The 25,840-nt window shown below is 39.0% G+C and overlaps 2 protein-coding genes and 1 long non-coding RNA gene across 3 annotated transcripts; all 3 read right to left on the bottom strand.

Moving 5' to 3' along the window:
* Nucleotides 1-1,202: 1,202 nt before the first annotated feature.
* LOC104085175 (uncharacterized) lies at nt 1,203-2,760 on the bottom strand. Its single transcript, XR_011413851.1, has 2 exons — nt 1,887-2,760; nt 1,203-1,808 (listed from the first exon to the last, which is right to left on the bottom strand). It is a non-coding gene; the product is annotated as an uncharacterized lncRNA (long non-coding RNA).
* A 10,395-nt stretch (nt 2,761-13,155) lies between these two features.
* On the bottom strand, nt 13,156-14,196 carry LOC138904722 (uncharacterized). The gene has a single exon (XM_070193226.1). It carries the CDS (start codon nt 14,194-14,196, stop codon nt 13,156-13,158), a length of 1,041 nt encoding a protein of 346 aa, XP_070049327.1.
* A 5,580-nt stretch (nt 14,197-19,776) lies between these two features.
* Nucleotides 19,777-21,698, bottom strand: LOC104085157 (protein WUSCHEL). The gene is made up of 3 exons (XM_009589135.4): nt 21,074-21,698; nt 20,847-20,944; nt 19,777-20,332 (listed from the first exon to the last, which is right to left on the bottom strand). The coding sequence occupies exons 1-3, from the start codon at nt 21,519-21,521 to the stop codon at nt 19,949-19,951; spliced, it is 930 nt and encodes a 309-aa protein (XP_009587430.1). The 5' UTR covers nt 21,522-21,698; the 3' UTR covers nt 19,777-19,948.
* Nucleotides 21,699-25,840: the final 4,142 nt, after the last annotated feature.

Here is a 25,840-nt window from a genome sequence, read left to right as displayed (position 1 = left end):
ATAAGTTTGGACTGCCTTGATTTCTTCGAGGGACAAAGTTCTCTCTTTTCCTTCTCCCCATAGTCGGCCTGGACGGGTGAATACTGATAAATTTCCTTCAAGATCTTCCATAACACCACCATCATCATTACGGGCCACATTATGATTACGTGTCATGATATGAGGTTCAAAATAATAAGAAAATAATTGTGTTGATTCCATCTTCAAGTATGCTTCACAAATTGAACCCTCGACACTAGCTTTATTCCTTATTATTTTTTTAAGAGTTCGAAGGTGCCTATAAAAGTAAATGAATAGACCATTAAATTCATAAAGTCATGTTTAGCATACTTGTCATAATAAGAGCATAAAAAGTTCATAACTTCTCAAAAGGATACATCCATCTATATTGTACAGGTCCAACAATCCTTGCTTCATATGGCAGGTGTACATACACATGTTCCATTGAGTTAAAGAATCCAGGAGAAAATATAAGCTCTAACTTACACAAGATCTGTGGGATGTCTGCCTCTAATCTCTCCATGTTCACCACTCGAAGAACAGTTGAGGTGAGATTCTTAAAAAATAAGCTCAATTCCGTAAGTGTTTGCCACACTTTACTAGGAAGTAGCTCACGAAAGGCAATAGGCATTAATCATTGCATGAACACATGGCAATCATGACTTTTCATACCAAATAATTTATACTTGTCTGTGTCTAGACATCGACTCAAATTCGAAACATACACATCTGGAAACTTCACATTTTCCAACCAATTGAACAAGGTAATTTTTTGATTCTTCTTTATTGTATATGCAGCTTTGGGATAGCTTCCATCAATAGGATTCTTTGCCAATTGTCGTCGATCGCAATAATTTACCATATCTTTATGTGCCTTTGGATTGTCTTTTGTTTTTTCATCAACATTAAGAACTGTGTTAAATACATTATCAAAGACATTCTTCTCAATATGCATGGCATCGAGATTATGTCGGATCATGTTAGAGCTCCAATAAGGCAAATCCCAAAAGATGCTTCTCTTTTTCCATCCACAACACCTAGAAATTCTCCCATTAACTTCTTCTGCATCTAGCTCAGTAACTTTTCTCAGTCCCAACTCTCAAATTTGGTTCAAGATTTCCTCTCCTGTTCTAAGGGGTGGTGGTAGCCTTCTGACAGTCTGACCTTTATGAAAGTTTTTACGATCTCTCCTAAACAGATGATTTTGGTCAAGAAACATTCTATGACTGTCAAACCAAGTTGTTTTCCCACCATGACGTAATCTAAAGGATTGTGCTTCCTCCATACAATAAGGACATGCTAAGTTACTGGCAGTACTCCATCCAGATAGCATAGAATATGCTGGAAAGTCATTGATTGTCCACATCAATGCGGCCCTTAATTGAAAATTTTATTTTTTTGAGATGTCAAATGCATCTACACCTGTATCCCACAACAAGGTCAATTCCTTTATTAAAGGTTGTATATAAACATCAATTTTTTGTTTAGGGTTGTTTGGCTCTGGAACAATGATAGTTAAGAATATGTACGCCTCTTTCATACACATTCCTGGAGGTAAATTGTATGGAGTGACAATCACTAGCCATGAAGAGTATTTCCTCCCTAAATGACCAAAGGGCTGAAAAACATCAGTACATAATCCCAAAATCACATTTCTTTCTTCAGCAGCAAAAAAGGGATGCGTTTCGTTGAAGTGCTTCCAAGCCTTAGAGTCGGATGGATGACACATTACGCCCTCCTCTTGTATGTGCTCATGATGCCATCTCATATCAGCGGTTGTAGCATGAGATGCATATAATCTCCGCAATCTAGGAATCAAAGAAAAATAATATATTTTTTTATAAGGGATTAATTTCCTCTTACGAGAACCGACACGGTGTTTGTACCTCTGGTGGCCACAAAACTTGCAAGATGTGAGGTCCTCATCTTCACCCCAATACAACATACATCCAGAATTACAACAATCAATCTTTTCAACTGGCAAACCCAAGATACGCACTAGGTTCTTGGTCTCGTAATAGTTATCAAGCATTGTGTTATCTTCTGGTAAAGCCTCTTTCAACAATTGCATCATTTGGTTATAACCTCTTGTGATAAAATATTTTTCATTTTAATATTTAGCATCCTGGAAACTACTGTGAGTTGAGAGAGCGAAGAACCAGGGTATAATTTTGCATCAGTGGCCCATAGCAAATCATAAAACCTTTGGCACTCAAGATTTGGCTCATCATCCATTGAAGGATTAGGCTCCACCTCCATTGAAGGATTAGGCTCCGCCTCTATTGAAGGTTCATAAGAATGAGACGACTCAGGTTCAGTATTATTATAAGACTGTCAGCTCAAACCATGGCCAAAATTGGGTCCAGCTGCATCCAAGACCATTTGTCGATATGGATTCTCATATCCCGATTCAGGTTGAGCGCCACCATGCAAGTCACCACTAAAAGACATCTCACCGGTCACATTTGTTTCTCCTTGATACTTCCAAAGAAAATAGTTCTCAACAAATCCATACTGATAAATGTGCAATTTAACAGTTTCAACATCCATGTATTTAATGTTGTGATATTTTTTACATGGACATATAACATTGTCACCACTCATGCGATTGCGCTGAGAACAAGCAAACTGGAGAAACTTGTTCACACCAGTTATGAAACTTGAATTAATACACCTCGGCCATCCAACCTTTTGTACATCCAATCACGCTCTAGATTGTCCATGTTCCTATTTAATATTATAATAAACAAGACCTTAGAGTTCTTTATTTAATAAGACTCAATTAACACTTTGGCTACAACAACAACAATAACGACCCAGTAAAATCCCACAAAATGGGGTTTGGGGAGGGTAGTGTGTACGCAGACCTTATCCCTACCCCGATAGGATAGAGAGGCTGTTTCGGATAGACCCTCGGCAAATTTATAAAGCTTTTATAACAAGAAAATTGAATATAAGCCAGAAGTAATCCCAAAGATATCCATATGGTATACTCACTCTCTCTGTATTCCCTGTCACCAATAAATCCTGGATTTATGGCACCACCATCATCCTTGTTCAACTGCGAAAGAAGGTGGTCAAGTAAGATATTAAAAATTAGCAACACTACAGCTTGTAGGAATTTAGATGACAAGCTAACATAACGTTATGAATCCGGTAGATGTCAAGAAAACATTAAACAATACAGTCAACATGTACAGGACTTTTGTGAAAGCCCTCAACTCTTGTTTTTCCAGAATAAGATCAATAAGGGAGTCACAACAGCTGAACTCTGCTATAAGATGCAATTTTCTTTTCTTTTTTATCAAGTAAAAGTGCACTACAAGAAGATGTGGTAACAATGTATCACTTATGGAAGGTCAGCACAAACTTCTGGGAGAATTTTCTAACTTCAACCGCATTTCTATTAAGGAAATGAGACAAAGACCAAATGTTGTACACTACCAACTCTTAAAAATATTACTTTTTAGATACCAAACTGAACAAATTTCTATAAAGGAATTGATCGCATTGGCACGTCCCATGTTGGAAATTGATGTTCCAAAGTCAAAAGAGCTCAAAAGCAGTTCTCCTAAGAAAGGGGAATACATTTTGAGGAGGGAAATCTAACAATAGTTGGTCTCACATGGGCAAGACAGTCAAGTCAGAAATTTTATCCTTCTTAACTATCTCAAATTAAAAAAATGATCTTGTTCTTTACTAAGTTTGCAGTGAACTCAGGCATCCAGCACTACAGATTTGCAGAAATCATTGCTACATGGGAGAAGATTGTGAGGTCCTACATCCTAGTCAGATGGCAATGTAGACCAAAGGAAGTACTAATAATCCAGAGAAGCTTGAACATTCTAGAGAACAGTGTGATGACTCGCCATGTCATCATGCCACATAAGCGCCATTTGATATATATTAATGCCATGTGGAAGCTTACATAGGAGGAATGCTTGCATTTGTGAGAAGATTCTAGAGAAGTATGGACATTTCTTTTGGAAGATCCTAGATGTTTATGGATTTGCTAGGAAAGTCCTTGGAATCTTCTAGGCTTGTAGAGAATTCTAGAGAAAGCCCTTATCTTGTAAATATTAAGGACTTGTGTAACAACTAATATTTGCACACTAGCCCCTAGGAGACTAGTATATAAAGGAGGCCATTCATTTGTAATTCATCAAGCAAACAATTCAAGTTCTCTCTAATATAAAGCTTCCATTAACAATTCTCTTGTATTTTTTCTACCATTCTCTTAGCGATCTTGAGTGTAGTAAGGCTAACTTGGCATAACAAGAACATGAGCAAATTGTCAAGTGCCGCACGTGTACTTAGTTAATTACTAAGGACGTGACAACGTGGTATCAGAGCAAAGGTTGCGACTAAGGGAATGGCGAACGACGGAGAAATTAACGCTGCCAACACTCAAGCCAACGTCATCCAGGATGCTGCTGGTAAGAGCAACCGTAACAAAAATAGAAATGCCACCAACAAGGGCTATGAGGTGCCACCTGAGGTTGTGTCAAACGAAGGGCTTACATCCCAAGAACCATCTGCCACTGAGGCGAGTGAGGATAAAGTGGAGGTCCTGCCTGACGACGTCTCGCTCGATAAAGAGTGGGTGATGAAGATGAACGCGGGGATGGACGCCGTGGAGATCTTTGGCCAACGCTTGGGGAAGGTGGAAGGCACCCTTAGTGTTCTTGAGGGGCACACTCTTGAAGAGATTGAGAGCATCCGAAATGACTTGGAGGGACGTACACAGACCGAGATGGAACTAAGGCAAACTATCACTGCCTTAGAGTGCAGACTCATGGAGGCTTTGAGTACTATCGATGCTATGAAGGCAAAGATAGAGTCACTCGAGGAGCATGTTAGTGCTGGCATGACCGAGGCAGCTAGCAATGTTGTGGTGACGAGAGAGGCCAAGATCGAGGCTCCCAAATCCCCGGTATTCAAAGGTGTTCGTGATGCGCAAGAAGTGGAAAACTTCCTTTGGCACTTGGAGAACTACTTCAAGCACGGCAAAGTTAAGGACGACGAGGCCATGATCAACACTGCGGTGTTGTACCTCTCAGAGACTGCCATGCTATGGTGGAGAAGGAAGATGGCCGACGTGGATAAAGGTATGTGTACTATTAGCACGTGGGATCAGTTCAAAGCCGAGTTCAAGCGACAGTTCTTTCCAAACAATGTCTTGTACGAGGCAAGGCGCAAACTTAGGGAGTTGAAGCAAACAGGGAGCATACGTGTCTATGTCAAGGAATTCACTACCCTTATGCTTCAAATCCCCAACCTGACCAATGATGACTTGTTGTTCCACTTCATGGACGGGTTGCAAAATTGGGCTAAGCAGGAGTTACAACGCCAGCAAGTCGCAAATATAGACCAAGCCATAGTGGAGGCCGAATCATTGATGGATTTCAGGCATGACAAACACGACAAAGGGAAAGTCAAAGAATCAAAGTTTAACAATGTCAAAAGTGGGGGAGACTGTGGCAAAGGCAAGGAGATACAACAACAATACTACAAGACTCAAGATTCCAAAAAGCTGAGTGGCCGTCAGGGGTACGCCGAGAAGAAAGCACAGGCCGAGAAAAAGGGATGTTACATATGCGGAGGGTCTCACAGCTTCAGGAATTGTCCCGACCTAAAGAGCCTTAGCGCCATGGTCCGTGAACGGAAGGAGCAGCCGCAAGGAGAGAGTTCGGGAACCGCACAGTTAGGTATGATCGGATTATGCGGTGCTGTCACAAAGCAATCTATCCAACCTACCGAGAATGGAAACCAGTACGTGGATCTCACCATCAACAACAAGCCTGCTCGTGCAATGGTGGATACTGGAGCAACTCATAATTTCGTGACTGAGGCTGCCGCAAAAAGACTAGAATTGAAGCTTGCTCCAACCAACTCCCGCGTCAAGACCGTGAATGCCGAGGTACAAAATGCTCGTGGGGTAGCTAATGGAGTTGGTGTCAAATTGGGAACTTGGAAAGGTATGACAAACTTTACCGTAACCGCTATGGATATCTTTGACATCATATTGGGACAAGAGTTCTTTAGACATTGTCATACTTTGATCGATCCCTACCTCCAACATCTCTTGGTTATGGAGCGAGAAGGAGCTTGCATGGTACCTACAGTGTCTATGCCACACGGACAGAGCCAAGCAACAACTCTCAGCTATGCAGGTTATAAAGGGGATCAAGAAGGGGGAGCCGACGTTCGTGGCAACCATCGCAAGTCTGGAGGAAGACAAGAGTTTTCAAGAGACACTACCACCTTGCATAGAGAAGTTGCTTGAGGAAAATAAAGATGTCATGCCCGAGGAGTTGCCTAAGCACTTGCCGCCTAGGCGAGAGGTGGATCACAAGATTGAGTTGGAGCTAGGGGCTAAGCCACCCGCATTTTCCCCATATTGTATGGCACCGCCCGAGCTAGAGGAGCTTAGGAAACAATTGAAAGAGTTGCTAGATGCTGGTCACATTCGCCCATCAAAGGCACCTTTCGGCGCACCAGTATTGTTCCAAAAGAAGAAGGATGGATCACTACGCTTGTGCATAGACTACCGACCACTTAATAAGGTCACGGTGAAGAATAAGTACCCAATCCCGCTCATTGCTGACTTATTCGATAGACTTGGGCAAGCCAAGTATTTTACCAAGGTGGATCTTCGCAAGGGCTACTACCAGGTTCGCATTGCAGAGGGGGATGAGCCAAAGACAACATGTGTGACGAGATATGGAGCCTTTGAGTGGTTGGTGATGCCTTTCGGCTTAACCAATGCACCTGCCACATTTTGCACCCTTATGAATAAGATTTTCCATCCCTACCTTGATCAGTTCGTGGTAGTCTACCTAGACAACATAGTCATCTACAGCAAAACCTTGGAAGAGCACATGAAGCACTTAAGGAAGGTTTTCCAAGTCTTGCGGGAGAACGGGCTATACATCAAGAGGGAGAAATGCGAGTTTGCACAATCAAAGGTGCACTTCTTAGGCCATGTTATTAGCAATGGCGAGCTACGCATGGACGAGGCTAAGGTACGTGCTATCCAGGAGTGGGAGGCACCTATAAAGGTAACTGAGTTGAGATCCTTCCTTGGCCTTGTTAACTACTATCGTCGGTTCATCTGTGGCTACTCAGCAAAGGCCGCACCATTGACTGAGTTGCTAAAGAAGAACAAGCCATGGGTTTGGACGGAGCATTGTCATAGGGCGTTTGAAGACCTCAAGAAAGCTGTAACAGAGGAGCCAGTCTTGGCATTACCTGACTTTGCCAAGACATTTGAGGTGCATACAGATGCCTCAGATTTTGCCATTGGGGGTGTCTTGATGCAGGATAAGCATCCCATAGCATTTGAGAGTCGCAAGTTAAATGAGACAGAGCGGCGTTACACAGTGCAAGAGAAGGAGATGACTGCTATTGTGCATTGCCTTCGTACATGGCGACATTATTTGCTTGGGTCGAGGTTCGTGGTCAAGACCGATAATGTAGCTACTAGCTACTTTCAGACGCAGAAGAAGCTCACCCCAAAACAGGCTCGGTGGCAGGATTTCTTGGCCGAATTTGATTATGTACTAGAGTATAAGCCGGGCAAAGGTAACGTTGTAGTCGATGCCTTGAGCCGGAAAGCCGAGCTTGCTGCAATCACTTCAACAAGATGGGACATTCGTGAGGCTATAAAAGAAGGCATGCAACATGATCCAGCAGCCAAACAACTTATCGAGTTAGCCAACCAGGGCAATACGAGACGTTTTTGGGTCGAAGACGGCCTACTACTTACCACAGGTCGGCGGGTCTACGTGCCTAAGTTTGGAGACATTAGACGGCGGATTATAAGGGAGAGTCATGACACAATGTGGGCTGGTCATCCAGGCCAAAGTCGCACTAGGGCCTTGGTTGAGTCAGTCTACTATTGGCCACGCATGCGAGATGACATAGAGTGTTATGTGCAGACTTGTCTTGTCTGTCAACAGGACAAGGTTGAGCAACAAAAACCCGGAGGACTTTTGGAGCCACTACCAGTTGCAGAGCGTCCATGGGAGAGCGTGACTATGGACTTTATCACTTGCCTACCAAAGTCTGACGGTTATGGTACTATTATGGTGGTCGTGGATAGATTTTCCAAATATGCCACCTTCATGCCCGCCACACCAGGTTGCACGGCCAAGGAATCTGCCAAGCTATTCTTTAAGAATGTGGTGAAGTATTGGGGCTTACCAAGGCATATTATCAGTGATCGAGACCCCCGTTTTACTGGGAACTTTTGGAGAGAATTATTCGATATACTTGGCACGGAACTGCACTTTTCCACTAGTTTCCACCCACAGACAGATGGACAAACGGAACGGGTCAATGCCTTACTAGAATGCTACTTGAGGCATTATGTAAGCGCGCATCAGAAAGATTGGTCAAGGCTCTTAGACATCGCCCAATTCTCTTATAACTTGCAGCGGAGTGAGTCCACAGGACGGACACCATTTGAGCTAGCCACAGGCCAACAGCCACAAACTCCACATTCATTACCAGCCGCGTTCGAGGGAAAGAGTTTGGGGGCTTATCATATGGCTAAAGGATGGGAGGAGTAGCTTGACACTGCTAAGTCCTACTTGGATAAGGCAGCTAAGAAGATGAAGAAGTTTGCAGATCGTAAGCGGCGTCCCACGGACTATAGAGTTGGGGACATGGTCATGGTGAAGTTTAATCCAAGACAGTTTAAGGCACTGTGAGGCATGCATCAGAATCTGATTTGTAAGTATGAGGAGCCATTTAAGATAGTCGCCAAGGTAGGCAAGATCTCATACAAGCTTGACATGCCATCATATCTTAAGATCTACCCTGTCTTCCATGCCAGCATGTTTAAGCCCTATCATGAAGACAATGATGATCCAAGTAGGGGCCAATCAAGTCGAGCGCCTATTACTATCACCGCCTCGCACGACCGGGAGATTGAGGCTATTATTGATTACCAGGCCAGGCGAAAACAAGGGCAAAAAGCCACCGCAATGTTCCTCGTCCATTGGAAGGGGCAATCACCGGAGGAGGCCATATGGGAACGTTATGAAGATTTATGGCAATTCAAAGATAAGATCCGAGAGTTTATGCAGCAACATTGTGCCGCGGTCATCGCAACATTAGGTGGGGGAGATTGTGATGACTCGCCATGTCATCATGCCATATAAGCGCCATTTGGCATATATTAATGCCATGTGGAAGCTTACATAGGAAGAATGCTTGCATTTGTGAGAAGATTCTAGAGAAGTATGGACATTTCCTTTGGAAGATCCTAGATGTTTATGGATTTGCTAGAAAAGTCCTTGGAATCTTCTAGGCTTGGAGAGAATTCTAGAGAAAGCCCTTATCTTGTAAATATTAAGGACTTGTGTAACAATTAATATTTGCACACTAGCCCCTAGGAGACTAGTATATAAAGGAGGCCATTCATTTATAATTCATCAAGCAAACAATTCAAGTTCTCTCTAATATAAAGCTTCCATTAACAATTCTCTTGTGTTCTTTCTACCATTCTCTTAGCGATCTTGAGTGTAGTAAGGCTAACTTGGCATAACAAGAACGTGAGCAAATTGTCAAGTGCCGCACGTGTACTTAGTTAATTACTAAGGACGTGACAACAGGGTCCAAAAATTAGAGAGGAATTGTGGACCTCTAGTTCACAAATTTTGAGCTTGGAACAATCATGGAAACAATCAATTAACACTTTGGCTAGTTGACAAAATTCTACTAATTCTAACATGGTTTATTCTTGGAAATATTGAGAGTTATGGACTAAAAAGGCCATCAATTGGACCATTAACACTCAATAATACACAAGGAAAAACCCCTATACTTGACATTGGTGCACAAAAATTTTCCAGCGCAACAAATTTTTCCAACGCACAAAATTACAGGCAGACATGGCTATTTCTGCAGAATTTTAAGCTCATTGAAAGCAAATAAAATTACCAACAGTTCTCTTAAATAAGAAAAACAGTATTCCGAGGGAAAAAACAATAACAAAGAGTAGAGAAAATCTGGAATAAAGCTGAAAAAACTTTGAAAAGAAAACACTAAAATAAAGCACAAGACATGATGAAATCACAAAGAAGCTTACCTTATCAAGGACATACAATACCTAAAATCAACGCACGACTTCAAATTTCAGAATTCTGCAAACACACGAATTCAAATTTCAGATTTTCGCAGCAAAAAAATTGCAATTTCAAAGGTTTTCTTCTATTTTACAGATAGGTAAGTAATAACCTCCTACCACTGTAAGATAGGTATAAAAAATCACTTTTTAACACAGGAAAAGTAATAAAATTCTCAAAGATTTGACACTTAATGTAAACACTTAATTAGTCAAAGATCATAAGATAGCAAGCCCAAACCTATGAGAACAAAATCCCTTTGCAAAAATGGGAAAACAGCCTGCCACTAGATAAAAATAATGGTGACCTACGTTGCTGAGGTCTCAGCGTTTGTTGAGGACCATCAAGGCGTCGACTGAAAAATATTAAGGACCAAGTATTTTTGCCTTCGAAGAAGAGGAAGAGAAGAAAGAGGAAGAAAAGACGGAAGAAATTGGGGTGTTTGTGCCCTAATGGTTGGAATGTCTTTTACCTAGGGTAATTTCATTTTTGGGACGGAAATTTAGCAACGGAATAGCGACGGACCGAAATTCTGTCGCAAATAATAATTAATGAAATTTTATTTTAGGAAATTAGCGACGGAATATTTTGTCACGGATAACTTTCGAATGCCTTGATAAGTAAAATGAATTCTGTGACGGATATTTTGACGATAAATTCGTCGCTAAGTTTTAATAATTTTTGTCGCCCAACTTTCGTCGCTAATTTTGTAGGTAAAATAAAGGCGCTAATATTTAGCGCCAATTTTAGCGACGAATATAAGTTTTTGTCGCTAATTCGCCGCTATATTTGATACGAATTATCTTGTAGCTTATTTGGCAACAAACTACAAATTTCGTCGCTAATCCGTCGTTATTTAGCTACGGAATATCTCTTGTCACGAAATTTCGTCGCTAAACGCTATTTTTTTACTAGTGAAAAAATAAACAATGAATTTGGACTGGATGCCTAATCTGTGTAAACCGTCTGACTCTCAGAAACTCATCACAACTCTTGCCTCTAAATCGAGAAACCTTGCCCAGGTATGTGTCGATGCCAATGGCTGTGAGGATCTTCTTTTCAATCAGTGGCACCCTTTGTGGATTTTCACTAGTTGACCTCTCTCTTCTCACCATCGCCTTATAGTGCTCCTTGTGAGTTTTCACTAAAAAGACTCTCTCATTTTAGTTTCTTTACTCACCATTGCCTTACGGTACCCATGAGGGTTTTTACCAATAAGACTCTCTCATTTTATTTCTCTCATTTGGTTGCATAATTTCCAAGTGACTGTATCCTCCAACCTTGAACATTCTGGTTGATTGATCGAAAGGACTTGGAAAGCATTTGGGTAAAAAAGATTTGGATTGAATTACAACTTTGGAACCTTTCAGACGAAACCATCGCCGAACCATTATACCATCTGCCCCAGTTTCAACTTTTGGGGGAATGTGAATTTTTGTTTTGGTGTGACTGAACCCTAGAGAGAGGCTGCCTACGTGAATTTTTCTTTTTTGTTTTGTTTTGTTTTTTATTCTGTTTTATTTTGTTTTCTCTTTTTTTTTTTTTTTACATTTTCATTCATTATTATTATAATAACTTCCAAGTTCCAAAGAGGGTAATCAAAGAAAAGGGAACCGGTTCAAAGGGTTTGCAAAAGGTTGATAGTACTTGCATAGTGAGAAAGAAAGCATTCTTCATCCCAACCGAAGAATATTAATGCTATATAGAGGATCAAACATAGTATATTTTGACTGCACCTGCGTTATGTTTTCCAAGTACAACACTCTCTTTTGGCAGTACTCTCGTTACAATGTATGAACCTTTTGACATTTCCGATTCTTTATTTTATTTCCTTAAAGTTATCATCATTGCATTCTGATTTTTGATTCATTATCTCAAAGTCTGACAGCGTTTTAGGATCTGGGCCTGAAGTTCGCATGCATGTCATGTCATTAAAATCTGCATTTAACAGAACTGAAAAGAGAATAAGAAAAGTGACAAGATTAAGAAAAAAGACATTCCTAAACAATAAAATATTAATTTCATTTGACTTTATGTTTTTTTAAAAAAAAAAAATTAAAGATAGAAGGGTTTATATTGGCAAGTAAGACAACAAAGTTAAATATCCGAATCACACCCTGAAATAATCCGAAAGCGAAAAGGATAGCAAGACCGGCTACTGAGACTCTCGTCTGATATGGAACTTTCAGGTTTGGCGACCGTTTTTTGGCTTTTCTTCTGTCTCGTCAATGGCTGCAATAGCCTTCAGTGCCGGATCAAATTCCTCATCTTCACAAATCATTCAGACTACTGGCCTAGTGTTGTGATCAGGCAAGGGATTGTTTGTCACATCATGAGCCTCCTCGTCCTGAAGAACTATTGCCTTGACTTCGATGAGGTCTTCCACTGCTCTTTTGAGAGTCCAACAATCTTAAGTATCATGTCCCACCACTCCGGAGTGGTATTCACATCTAACATCAGCTCGGTATTAGGGGGACTCAGGGTTTGGCCGGTTTGGGGCCACTGACTGTAGCAGACCTAGCTTTTGGAACAAGCTAGAGTATGATTCACCAATAGGGGTGAACTGATTCCTTCTGAGGGGCTCTCTTGGGCTAGGATTGTATTGGGGAACATTTTGTTGGGGATTATATGGAGCTTGGCAGGGACGGACATTTCTGGGAGGTGGAGCTCAGTTTTGTGTATAATGTTGTGGCCGCGTGTAAGATTGTGCGTTCATCACCGCATAGGGAGGCGGTGCCATGACATAAGGAGCATCTTGATGGGGATAATAGTGTTGTGGGACTTCAGGAAGCATATATGATTGGTTGAATGTCCTGCGGGGCCCCCTCGAGCTGGAAGCCATCATGGCTCTCTCTTCTCTCTTTTTTCTGTTCATCAAACCCCCCGAACTATTTTGAACGGCATGCGATGCGGCCTTAAAAGCAGCTCGACTCAAGTTTCGGCCCGTTTTCAAATCATTTTCGGCCATCTCCCCAATTTTGATAGCCTCAGCGAATGGTTTACCCATAACAGACATCATGTTCTAGAAATAATCAGGCTCTTGAGCTTCTAGAAAAATAGTGATCAACTCATGATTGTCCATGGGTGGCTTAACTCTAGCCGCTTGCTCCCTCCACTTGATGGCACACTCTCTAAAGCTTTCCGTTGGCTTTTTCTTCATATTGGACAGGGAATTGCGATATGATGCAATATCAATATTGTACTGGAATTGTTTGATGAAGGCCTGGACCATGTCGTCCCAGACATACCAGTGAGAGATATCTTGGTCAATGAACCATTCAGAGGCTACCCCCACAAGACTTTCCCCAAAATAAGCCATCAATAATTCTTCTTTTCTACTTGCACCCCTCAGCTGGTTGCAATACCTTTTCAAGTGGCCGATTGTGTCGCCGTGTCCATTATACTTCTCAAGTTTTGGGGTCTTGAACCCTAGTGGCAAATGGATGTGAGGGAACATCCATAGATCACTGAACGAAACACTTTTGTGACCACCTAGTCCTTGTATATTCTTTATGTTTTGTTCAAGACTTTTCATTTTCCTGGCCATCTCATCTCGCTCAACTGTCTTGGCAGGCTTTTCATTTTCCACTGCTGACTCGTACTGAGGAATCTGATTGTATGGAGCCGAGACCCTGAAATCCATATTTGGAGAGTTGTATTGGCCATCATAAGCCTGAGGTGGTGGCTCGTTGTTTGGCCTCGTCACAGGAGGTGGTGGCGGGATTGTATGAACCGATGCACCAGACACGACGAGAGGGGTGTTCCTGACCGGTGCGAGTGGAGGTCGCATATTAGAGGTACCAGGGGAAGCATGGAGGCTGTAGTTTGGTACATACCCTGGTGGTAGAATGTGATCGCTCACTGCATGAAGCGATGGTTGAGTAGCCCGGGGTACAGTGGAAGTTCCCTCTGAGGGACCCTGGGATGGAGGCTGACCGGAAACCCAAGCTTGATATACATCAGGCAGTTGTTGTCTCAATTTTCTTATTTCCTCCGACTCTTGCTCAACTGACGGACCTTGGGGATTGTCACTGACCAACTTGATTTCATCATTGTTATCCATTACTACCGTTTTCTTTGATCTAGTGAAGTAATAATATGTTGCCAGTTTCACCACAAACCAACCACCTTAATCTTACTATATAAGAGACAACAAATGTGTTAGGTTAGACATTTTATAGATATGAATCACACATAATATGCCACACTCCTAACATTATCACCATTTGTTTTTTTACTCACGCCTCATTTTGATCCCTCATCTTAGAATCATTGAAACATATTTTGATCGAACCTTTTGTGAGTTGCCTACGTATCATGTCGCCGCATGAATCCGATCATTACGTAGTTCAGGGAAAGATCAGGAATAAAGTAAATAAACTAACTCTTTTTTTCTTTATTATTTTTTTATTTTTTTTTCATATACAAAACAGACCACAAAAGCTCCTAATAAGAAAAATATTTTTGAATTTTGATTTTTTTTTTTTGGGAATTTTTGAAAGGAAAATTCTTTATGAATAAAGAAAATATTTTTGGATTTTGATTTTTATATATTATTTTATGTTTTGTTTTGTTTTTTTGGAATTTTCGAAAGAAAGACTTCTAAAGAAAAAAAAATATTTTTGATTTGATTTTTTTGTTTGGATGAAAGACTTCGGAAAAGAAGAAAAAATATTTTTGGATTTGATTTTATTTTTGAATTTTCTAATGAAAGAATTCTAAGAAGGAATTAAGGAAAGGAAAAATATTTTTGGATTTTTTTTTGAAAATTGGGGGCCGGAACCAATGAGGTTTGCCTACGTATCTCACATCCGGTGAGAATTAGACTCGCGTACTTCAGACAAATCAGGAATAAAGTAAATAAACAAACTCTTTTTTTTACTCATATACAGATAATCCCATAAAAGCTCCTAACAAGGAAAATATTTTGGATTATTTTTTTTTTGAAAGAAAACTTCTAAACAAAGATTATTTTTTTTTTGGAATCATCGAAAGAAAGACTTGTAAAAAAGAAAAAAAAAATTGGATTTTGATTTTTTTTTTTTTGAATTTTGGGAGAAAGACATTTTTTTTTAAAAAGGAAGAAAATATTTTTGAAATTTTGGATTTGACGTCTCAAAGAAAGACTTCTAAAGAAGGAATTAAAGACAAATATTTTTTTGAATTTTTAAAAATTAGGGGCCGGAACCGATGAGGTTTGCCTACGTATCTCACATCCGGTGAGAATGAGACCCGCGTAGTTCGGTCAAATCGACTATTTCTCTTTTTTGATTTTTATGAAAATTAATCTTTACACCACACGCCAGACTACTACAAAATCTTAGTAAAAAATATTTTTGTACAAAATTGAACATGATGGTCTCAAAAAGGATACTTGTCTTATACGGACCCGGCCCTGTGCCGAGTTTCACTAAGTCAAATGCACATGATGTAACAAAACGATCCTACTAGGGATAACCAAGCAAGTGGCTTGTTCTTCTAGGTTCTAAAACTCCTAGGGGATGAGGTGTATCTAGACTGGCCATAAAATGAGCGAACAACTCGAGTTGGGAAGGGGTAGCGTACCGGGAGCTATATTTCTCCGGTTTAACTACTGGACCCTCCCCGTTCTTAAATATGGGTGACTAATAATCCTTCACTGGGAGCCCAGGCCCACCGACTTTATCTCAAAAAGAATGGGGCGCATATTCGCGATTCCCGAGGTTGTATTCAGAAGACTCAGAGGGGGTGCGCAAGAAGACAATTTATAATACAGTTCAACAATATCAAAGCGGTAAAGAACACACAAGTAGCACATTAGGCCCAAATAGATCACAGTTATATACAAAAATTAATAAAGCCAAATAAAGTTAATGTACAGGCTCGAATTCTTGAATAGTCCCCAGCAGAGTCGCCAGAGCTGTCACACCCCTTTTTACCCCCCCAAAAGATGTGTATTATATTTGTTGGGTAAAAGAGTTTTTCCAGTTAAAGTAACAATTTTTAAATATGGATTATTTTATTATTCAGAGTCGCCACTTTAAATTTGAAATTTGGGTGTTCTAAGTCACCTTTTATTTGAATCCCCATTCAAAGGAAGATTTGACTCTTTTATTATTGGTCTGCGAAAATAAAGTCCGGGTAAGAAATTCTATTGACCGGGGAGAAGGTGTAAAGCATTCCCCGAGTCCCGTGGTTCTAGCACAGTTGCTTTATTGACTGTATTTGGCTTATATTATTTTTGGATAACCTGTGTTTTATTGGTTCTCATATTTTACCTATGTCCGCTTTTATTGCTTTGATTAGATTTATGAAAATTATCTTGAAATAAGTCACGCGTACGTGTACTCATTTTTGTTTGGCGTCAAGAATCATGTCACGCGTACGTGTACACAATCAATAACACATTTATTATTATTCGAAGTTGATTGGTCAAGTCACATGAACGCACACTTGAGTTGGGATTTACGTATCATGACTATGCCACGGGAATCATACCCATAGTTACGATGATTTATTAATCGTGCCTAAAGCAAGCTATGATGTTCATGAGTTTAAATATTTTCCTATTAGAATTGAGGTTATTTTGGCATAGAGTTTATGGAAAAGAAATGGGTCAACTTCGATTGTCATGAGAATGAGTGAGACTATTGTTTCACTATTTGGCTAAACTTAAATTAGTTACTTTATTAAAGAGATGGATTAAGCTTAAAATTTTTCTCTTCCTTAGTCTGACAGAAGGCAACTTGGACAAATATTATTCCCATGCAAGCCCAAACTTCTTACAAAAATAAAAACACTAACCCAATCAAGCCAAGATCATATGCAATCCATTGGCCCTTCAATTATTGATCCACGATTATCATATTAAACAAATAATTAGACCAAACACTGCATATAAAATCAACCAAAAGCACTTACTAGTAAGCAATCTTAACACTAACCTACTAAAATATCAGTAAACAAATTTAGTGTAATAAAGAACACAACGACGAATCTAGCTTGAAATACTTAAACATAAAAAAAAAAACCAAGCACGTAACAATATTGAAATGACCTTTTAATAGTAACTCTTTAGATTAAATAAGAAGAACCTCCTTTGAAGGAACGTACAGTAAATCCGACCATAATCCACGACGGAGCTCGAACGCGACCTCGACGGCGATGGCTTTTGACGACATTTTTGGTGGTTGTTCAAAGACTATTTTTCAACTGATTTCGTAGGTGATTTGTAGTAGTTTTGGAGCTAGTTTGACGTAAAAGATGGTGGTAAAGAGCTGGTTATTTTTGGTGGATTATGGCATCAATGAAGGCATTTATATGGTGTTTTGTGGTACTTTAATGGCTGATTTGAAGTAGCTGGTTCCTTGGTGTTTGTAGGTGGTCACGTAGCTATTGAGGGGTGGTTTTTGGAGCTGCTACATAGTTGTGAAGATGGGGTATTCGAGCGGCTCTAATGGAGGAAATAGAGAAGATTTTGTGTGAGAGAAAACGAAGATAAGCGGTTGCGATAGTCTTTTTGCTTTTTAGAGCTTTAGGGTTCCTCTAAGGGGATGTTCTGTCCATTTTTGCTTAAGAAGAAAGGAGTTACGGGTTATTTTAATGGGTAGGGAGAGTGGTATGGAGTTTGTGAGTGGGGGACAAGCATGGGGGCCAAGGAGTGGGGGACAAGGGAAAGTGGGGACAAAGTGTGGGGGACAAAGAGTTGGGGTAAGGAAAAGTGGAGTGGGGATACGCGTGGGAAGATGGGAGCGGGAAAGATAGTGTGAGAAGTGACGTATTGGTGAGATGAGTGGGGAAAAAATTCAAGCATAGTCAAAAATTAGGCGTTCACAGGTACCGGGGAGGTCTTTTCAACCTTAAAATAGGCAACAGTAGGGCACCCGACCGGAACGAATTCCTCAGGGTGAGGTTCCGTCGCAGCCCCGTCGCCGGCGGGTCGTGATAAAAAAGCGGCCTCCTTTTGTAGTACGGTCTTAGAAGTTTTCGCCATTGAAGAAAAGAAGAAAAGAGAGTTAAGATGGTATGCAATTTGATGAAAGTTAAAGAAATTTGAGTGCAAGAGTTGCAAAGCAAAGGGATTCTTGAAGAAAAAACAAGAATATGAGGAGCTTTGAACGTAAAGTTTGAATGACGAAAAGCTAAGGTACTTATAGCTTGCTGGTGACGGTTCAGAACCGGTAGTGGCCGACCAGCGACTGACAAGCATTTAATGCCTTGATAACTGGACCGACGTGACATTTCGATATCCATTTGTCGCTTATGTCATAGTCGGGTTCGTTGCTTACATCACGGCCCATCGAGACGGGATTTGGAAGTTCATATCGTTTCTCGTCATTTTCTCTCTGAGAAACGAGGGGACTATCTGTTTACGGTCAAAACCGGGCTCGCCCCTTGTGTGATTAATCGAGACTGGAATATGATAGGTTAAGGTTCGACCTCGTATTATATCGAACCATGATGCAAAATTAGATCGTTGAGCTTGTGACCCAAAGACCAATCAAATCGAGATCGAGCAAGATCGAGACCAAGCAAGATCGAAACCGAGCAAGATCGAGGGAAATGTACTGAGCCAAATAACGGACAACCGAAATATCCGCGATCGGTCGAGGATCACGGCGGAAATCTCAGCACATATCAAGGAGAGGATGAGTAATTAGCAAATCATAAGATTTTTTACCCTGTATAGAATTGTACCAAGAGTAGGACACCCCTACTATATAAAAGGTGGTCTGATCATTTGTAATACACATCATATCAACGCAACATAAAGCAATATACTGACACTTTCTAACTTTTATTATCTTGTTACTCTATTAGTCGTTCATACATCAGTTGAAACATCTTTGGTTGGAAGGTGATCGAACTCGAAGGCCAAGGCAATTCGATACGTGTGGCTTACATTCATTCTTCTATTGTCAATTTCAATATTAATCGGTCTTCTTAATTTGTGCCAAATTATATAACGTATCCTTAAAATCGCTTATAAATTCAATTGTTATCCGTTTTTAGGGTAAATTATTGACTTGTTAAGCTGGTACAAGTGAAAAGAAATTAAGGAGAAAGAACTCAAAATCAACAATGCCCCAAAGATTAATGGTAAAAGGTATTCGGCAGTTCCGTAAAAAAAAAAAAAAAAAAAAGAATAACCCCTCTCCCCCCCCCCCCCCCCCCCCGCCCCCCATTTTTTCTTACCTGGCTCGAGCCTTGACTGTGCGGTTCTCTGAAATCATTTTATGAATTTAACTTAACTTACAAAATACCCTGTGATATTTTTTACACGATTGTACTTTTTACACATTCTAGTAGGTTTAGTTTTTGAAGTTTTTACGTTATACTCAATATAGATAATTACCTGATTTTGTAAGTTACTGTTACCTAATGGTGCATTTTTTTTACAGTATAAGTGCACATAAAATAAATTACTCCATTAAATATTCATAATCAATTCACGGTCTCTATTAATGATTAGCCTTAGAATATGGGTACCATAATGGCTAGAAACCCATGGCATGCTGGTTCTATTTTGCCGTAGGCAACTCTAACTGCAGGGAGGTACAATACAGTACAATATATTTCCGTCGTACTGTCTTCTACTAACTAGGGTCTATAGTAACAAAAAGGAAAAAAGCTCATAAATATTGCAAGTTGGTGCAGCCGAGAACTTTGGAACCATCATATATTAACTTTTCCGATCCGTACTTTAATTAACATTACAAAGGAAGTAACTTAGACTAATATTTAACATTACCATGGTCCATAGGCACGCCAAATTAGTAGTACTACTAATTAACATAAGACTAAATTAAAGAAACAGATCCTATAACCTAAAACACTTAAGGGGAATTAGGAGATCTGCCAATGAAAGAGTTGAGACTGAGTTCAAGAGAAGCTCTGGCCGCAGCAGCCAAGTTATGATCATCTGAACGATACCATTCTGTGTAGAATCCGCCTGAAGATTCATGTTTGATGTTGCAGAAACTGGAAATGTTCTCTTCGTGCATGGGAAAAAGTGGGAGAGTTTCTAAAGCAGAGGCTCTTTGGTAATTTTCTTCTTCTTGTTGCAGTTCCTCATAATCGTCTAGGGTTTCATCAAAATGTTTAGTCTTTTCAAGAAAAGGGTATGCTTGATGAGAAGTGTAGGGATCAACTCCAACCCATGTAATGTTTTGATGACCCATTGATCCGTTGGAGTTACCACCTGGTGATATTGAACAGTCCTGTTTTTGAACCACTAACATTAATTAGAAATTCAATTTCTTCTTCTTTTTTAAGTTAGTACATACTTAGTATTGTTAAATAAGGCATGTATAAGGAAATTTGCATATGACAAGCTCAGAATTTTTTAACATCCAAGAAAATTGCACCTTTTCTTTTGTGTCCCAAAGAAAGTATTTTCTTACTGCTAACTTGAAATATGACCTCCATTTGTGTAGTTGGTTTAAGGGGAAAATAAAGAGGAAGTAGAGAAAAGGGTATTTATTTTTTTATAGAAGAAACTCACAAGTTCTGGGAAAATTGTTGTCTTGATTATGGGACTATGTCCTTTTTTTCTTCATTTCATGTGTACAAGCACGAAACTTGATGAAAAAAGAGTAAACATAAGCACAGAGACTATTTACCCCAATATTGGTGGATTGTCATGATATCTAGAAACTGGTCCAAGAGATTCTTTTTTGGGCTTAAGTAGTTTCCTTTTTAACTTATTAACAAAGGAATTTACGCCAAACTTACCCTAAAGCTCTTCTCCATAGCTACAGTTCCATAACCATAGTTTCCATTCTGTCCAACTGCTAGTACACCATGAGAAGAAGCTGATGGACAGTGAATACCTGTATATGAAACAAGTCCTTAGAACCATTCATAATAAAGTTCAATTTTTTGTGAAATGTTAGTACCTAATAGTTAAAGAAGTTAACTTTTTACAAAAAAGAAAGGCAAAAAATTATCTTTTTCTTTACCTGTAGTGTTGTTATACTTGTGGTGAATGGGATCATCAGCAGATCTCCAAACACCTCTCATTTGCATGGGGATATTATTGTTGTTATCAGTGGCAGCAGCAGCAATAAGCCTCTTCTTTTGCCTTTCACGAGCTTTATGGTTCTGAAACCAATAAAACACATTCTTGCCTTCAATCTTACCGTACTGTCTTAACTTAGCAGAGATCCTCTGAATCTGTTCAGCAGTTGGAGACCTAACTCCATTGTTGTAGTAAAGGTCCTTCAAAATTCTTATCTGGTCAGTTGTGGGTGTCCACCTCGTACTACTTTGCCTGCACATGAAACTGCTGCTGTTGTTTTTGCTGCTATTACCACCAACACCATCTTCAATGTTGTTTGCCACCTGTCCAATTGATAAATGTTGTTGGTGAAGATAGTGCTGCTGGTTTTGTTGTTGAGCAGCTTCCATAGTGTATAGAGAGTAGTACTAAAACAAGAAGAGAACAAAGGGATATAGACAAAAAAAATAGATATAAAACTGAAGAATGTGGCTATAGGCTAGGTAGGTGAAGACTGAAGACTGAAGAGTGAGGAGTTACATGGAGAGAATGAGAGAATTATAAAGAAAGTTTTGGTTTGGTTTTGTGTGTGTGGGGGGGGGGGGGGTAGGAGGGGCACACGGAAAGGAAATCAGAGGGATATCTGGGAGAGAAGGACTGAAATTGACAGAGCAAAGGGTTAAGAAAAAAGTATGGGACAAAAGAGGGGCTAGAAAAAGGTGGGATTCAGAGGAGTTTGCTTGGATGAAAAGGCAATGACAAGTTATGATTATTAAGTGGAGTGTGGAGATATGGGAAAGAAAAAAGTGTGCTTTATGAGAAGACAGAAGAGAAAGTATTAGAGCTTCTTTTCAATGAATGAATGAATGGATGTTGTTACAAAATGTTATTTACTAACTGGTATATGTTCTTGTGATTTTTAGACTTCATTTAGGGGGATTCTTCTTTATGTGGAGATATGGCCTCTTTGTCTCTGGTTTAATATGCCAGAAATTTAGGATATTCTTTGTACTCTAGTACTTACAAAAAGGTTACTAGGGTAAAGTTGTAAATGTGTATGTGATTGCTAGTAAAAGCTGAGGAGGAGTAATACAAATATTCCCATTTATAAATACAGAGAAAAGATTCAAAAGTTTACTAATTTGCAAATGATGTGTGGTCATTTGCATATAAATGCAGCTGCTATTGGGAGGCTATTATTAAAGCCACATTCTCAGAAGTAGCATTAATGTCAGAGTTTTCTGCTAGTTGAAGCACTTGCAAATATCCAACAGATCATTAGTGAACTTCTTTCGTTCTTCAGCAGTAGGAATAATATAGGATAGCATGCATCTCCCAGTTTTTAGTTTTTCCCTTCTTTTTTTTCTTTATTTGAGATCAAGCACTACCAAATGGATATAGGAAGATTATTATAGTGCACACCGCTAAGAAATAGAGTATCTTCGGGCAGATTTTAATGGGTCAAATTAAAAAATAGAAGAAAATTCCCTGTCCCTCACCCACCCATCAGTAGGTACGTAGCCAAAAGAAACGATTTACAGTAACTTATAGTTCTAGTATCTAGTAGTTTTGTGTATTATAATATGTTATAAGTAGTATGTTACTTGTCTCATTTTTTAAGATACTAATTCTTATTACCGTAAATTGTTATATATAATTAACACTAAACTTATAAACTGGTCTAACAAGCTTATAAGCACTTTTATATTTACGCGTTTGATAAGTACCAAAAGTATAAGTCAAAATCAGCTAAAAGTCAGTAAGTTAATTAGTCATCCATAATATGATTTGGCAACTTATAGACACTTTTGGTTTGACCAAAATTTTTACCATTTTTCCGTAATATCTTTCGTAATCGTAATATCTTTCGTAATCTCAAAAATACTCTTCCTAAAACATAACTCCCGGTTATCTCTCTATTTAATTTCTATTATTAGTCCTTTTTTTATGAAAAAATACTTGAAATTTATTTTTTGCTCAACATTTCAATCATTTTAACAAAAAAGTGCGAATGTACCTTTTTACCAAACACACTAACTATTTATTATTAATTTCGGTATTTTTAACATTTAACTATTTACTTATAAATTTAGTTTGAACAAGTAAAAGTTACTTTCACTGCTCCGAACGAGCTCTTTATAATGTAAAAATAATTATTCACCGTCTCTGTATAAATGCTAACTCTAAACGAAATCCTATACAATAGCGTCTAAGCAAATTTGTTAACCGATCTTTGTGTATTTTTCTCTCATTTGAACAGTACCATCTAAGTATATCATCCTTAAAACATATAATTTGGATAATTATAAATAGGAAATGGAAACTACCAGCCAGAATCTTGAACTATTTAGGAAAAGAACAAGTAGTAACACAGAGAAGGAAGGTGAAAACAGAAAAGGGGTGAAAAGAGAATAGAATTAGGAGTGAAAGACAGAAAGACCGGACGCAGAAAGAGAACATTATATTGAAAGCCATGGCATATATCATCACGTCTACAGTAATTCATAATCTTGTGCTACGGAACAGTAGAGCACGCTACCCAATATTAATTGCCAAAACATCTACTTCAAGCACGAGGGAAGCTACGTAGCTAGTGATATTACGAGTTACTCCGTAGTATGATCATTCAACTCATGAAAATTACGAGTCCGAAACCTAATTGCGTTATTTTTGGACTCAAGTGACCATAATACGAAAAAAATAAAAAATAAATTAGGCACCATTATATATATATATATATATATATAGTGCGGTTATTTATCGCGCTATACTTTAACGGCACGTTTGTCCGTTAAGGTATAGCACGGTGAATAGCCGCGTTATATTTGAACTTAAAATGGGCGGGAAGGTATAGCGTGCATATGTACCGTATTGTATTATAGAGCGGTACATATGCGCGCTATACGTATATAAAAAAGTGTGCCTTCTTCTTCCTTCCCCACATACGCGACCCCTCCCCCCAACCTTCCCAATTTTCTATTCCAGCGGTCCCCCCCTCCCCCCACATTTTTAACGAAAAAAAACTCGGTTGGAGCCCACAGGTCTCACAAAAAGTGTAGATTTTCGGTATTATAGGAAGCTAACAATGTATCTAAGGCATTATCGCATAGTGGGTTGTTCGTTTCGGCTCCAAATCATCAAATCTTCAACTTTCAAAAAAAATAAAATCGAGGTATTCCGACTTATTTTTTGTTAAAACTCATGTATAAAAAATGCCTATTAGTTATTTTTTACTGTATTCTATGTTATTTCGTGATTGTTTTGCGATTTAACTAATTTGTTATTTTTTATCCGGATTATATTATTAGTGTGCTAAAAAAAATAGTAAATTAGAGAAATTGTTATTTTATGAATAATTAATATTTTTAGTTGTTATAAAAAATAGTAATTAGTTATTTTTTACTGTGGTATATGTATTTCGTGATTGTTTTGTGATTAAATCAATTTGTTATTTTTTATCCGGATTAGATTATTTATGTGCTAAAAGATTAGTAAAATAGATAAATTATTATTTTAGGAATAATTAATCTTATTTAGATGTTATTGTTGTACATATATTAATATGTGACTTTAATGTTGTTTAGTTCCCTGTAGTGTTATGTGACTCGTACACTCTTGGTCTAACGGGAGGTGGAGCATGCTCCCTCGTCAAATCAGGTTTAGCATTCTCGTCCTTATCATCATCATCCTCATCAGGGAAGGATGTGTCATCTCTAGACTCATCAACATTGTTGTCATAATCACTATTCTCTTCATGACTCTACGCATTTACCAGATCCCGATTAAATATGTCGTCTTCGGGCAATTGAGTAATGACATGACCTTCAAGTTGCTCGTTTTCACTGCACAACCAATAAAATAATGAGTTTCTCAAATTCATCCAAACTTTACATATACACTTTATCACTTCACTTACAAATCATAATGTGTTGATATCCCATGATGTACATTATCCTGTTGATGTTGACTCTCCGATGGACCACCATGATCCAACACACCAAAATTACGCATCCAACTGGCCGTTAGTTCATAACTTGTAAACTTCATATCTGGCCGGTACCCCCTGTGGAATATATGAGTGTTAATATAAATTCAATACATAAAAATAAACATTGTAACACAAAGGAAAATTGAAGTTTACCACTCGGCTTGTGGATTATGTCAACTATGGGAGAAATTATTTTCACGCTCCTCATTCGCCCGCGGAGATAAGTTTAGATCAGGCCAAACTCTTTCATCCGGAACCTGTTCGGCTAAAATTGCTCCAAAATAACCACCTAATGATTGAGGGATATCCCTACTTTGCGAAACCTCATTATTGCAAACGTTTTCAGCCTTGACGTACATTTCAAATATTTTTATCACAAGAACTTCCCGCTGTTCATCCGGAGTCCTCAAAAAATCTTTCAGAGTTTCATCGTCTTCGATGTTAAACTCAACATAGCAAGCAATCCCTTGCAGAGTAACATAATACGTATATCTTCCGGTTACTTTAATATTCACTGAACGTTTGCTCACACTCATTTTTTTACATAACAACGATACTAATGTATCGTAATCTATTGTAAGTGACAACTTAACATGACACTGTGAAGAACAACTATTGTGTACTGAGTTATTCTCCACCACAACCTCACCACCACCACCACCACCACCCCCCCCCCCAATCCCCTCCAATATAATGAAACTCTATTTTTTTGCTATTCGGACATTATGACAAAATGCAAGA

Source organism: Nicotiana tomentosiformis, chromosome 2 (genome assembly GCF_000390325.3).
Source record: "Nicotiana tomentosiformis chromosome 2, ASM39032v3, whole genome shotgun sequence".
Classification (NCBI taxonomy): domain Eukaryota; kingdom Viridiplantae; phylum Streptophyta; class Magnoliopsida; order Solanales; family Solanaceae; genus Nicotiana; species Nicotiana tomentosiformis.
Note: the sequence above shows the minus strand (reverse complement) of the source record. Positions and strands in the feature narration are given on the sequence as shown.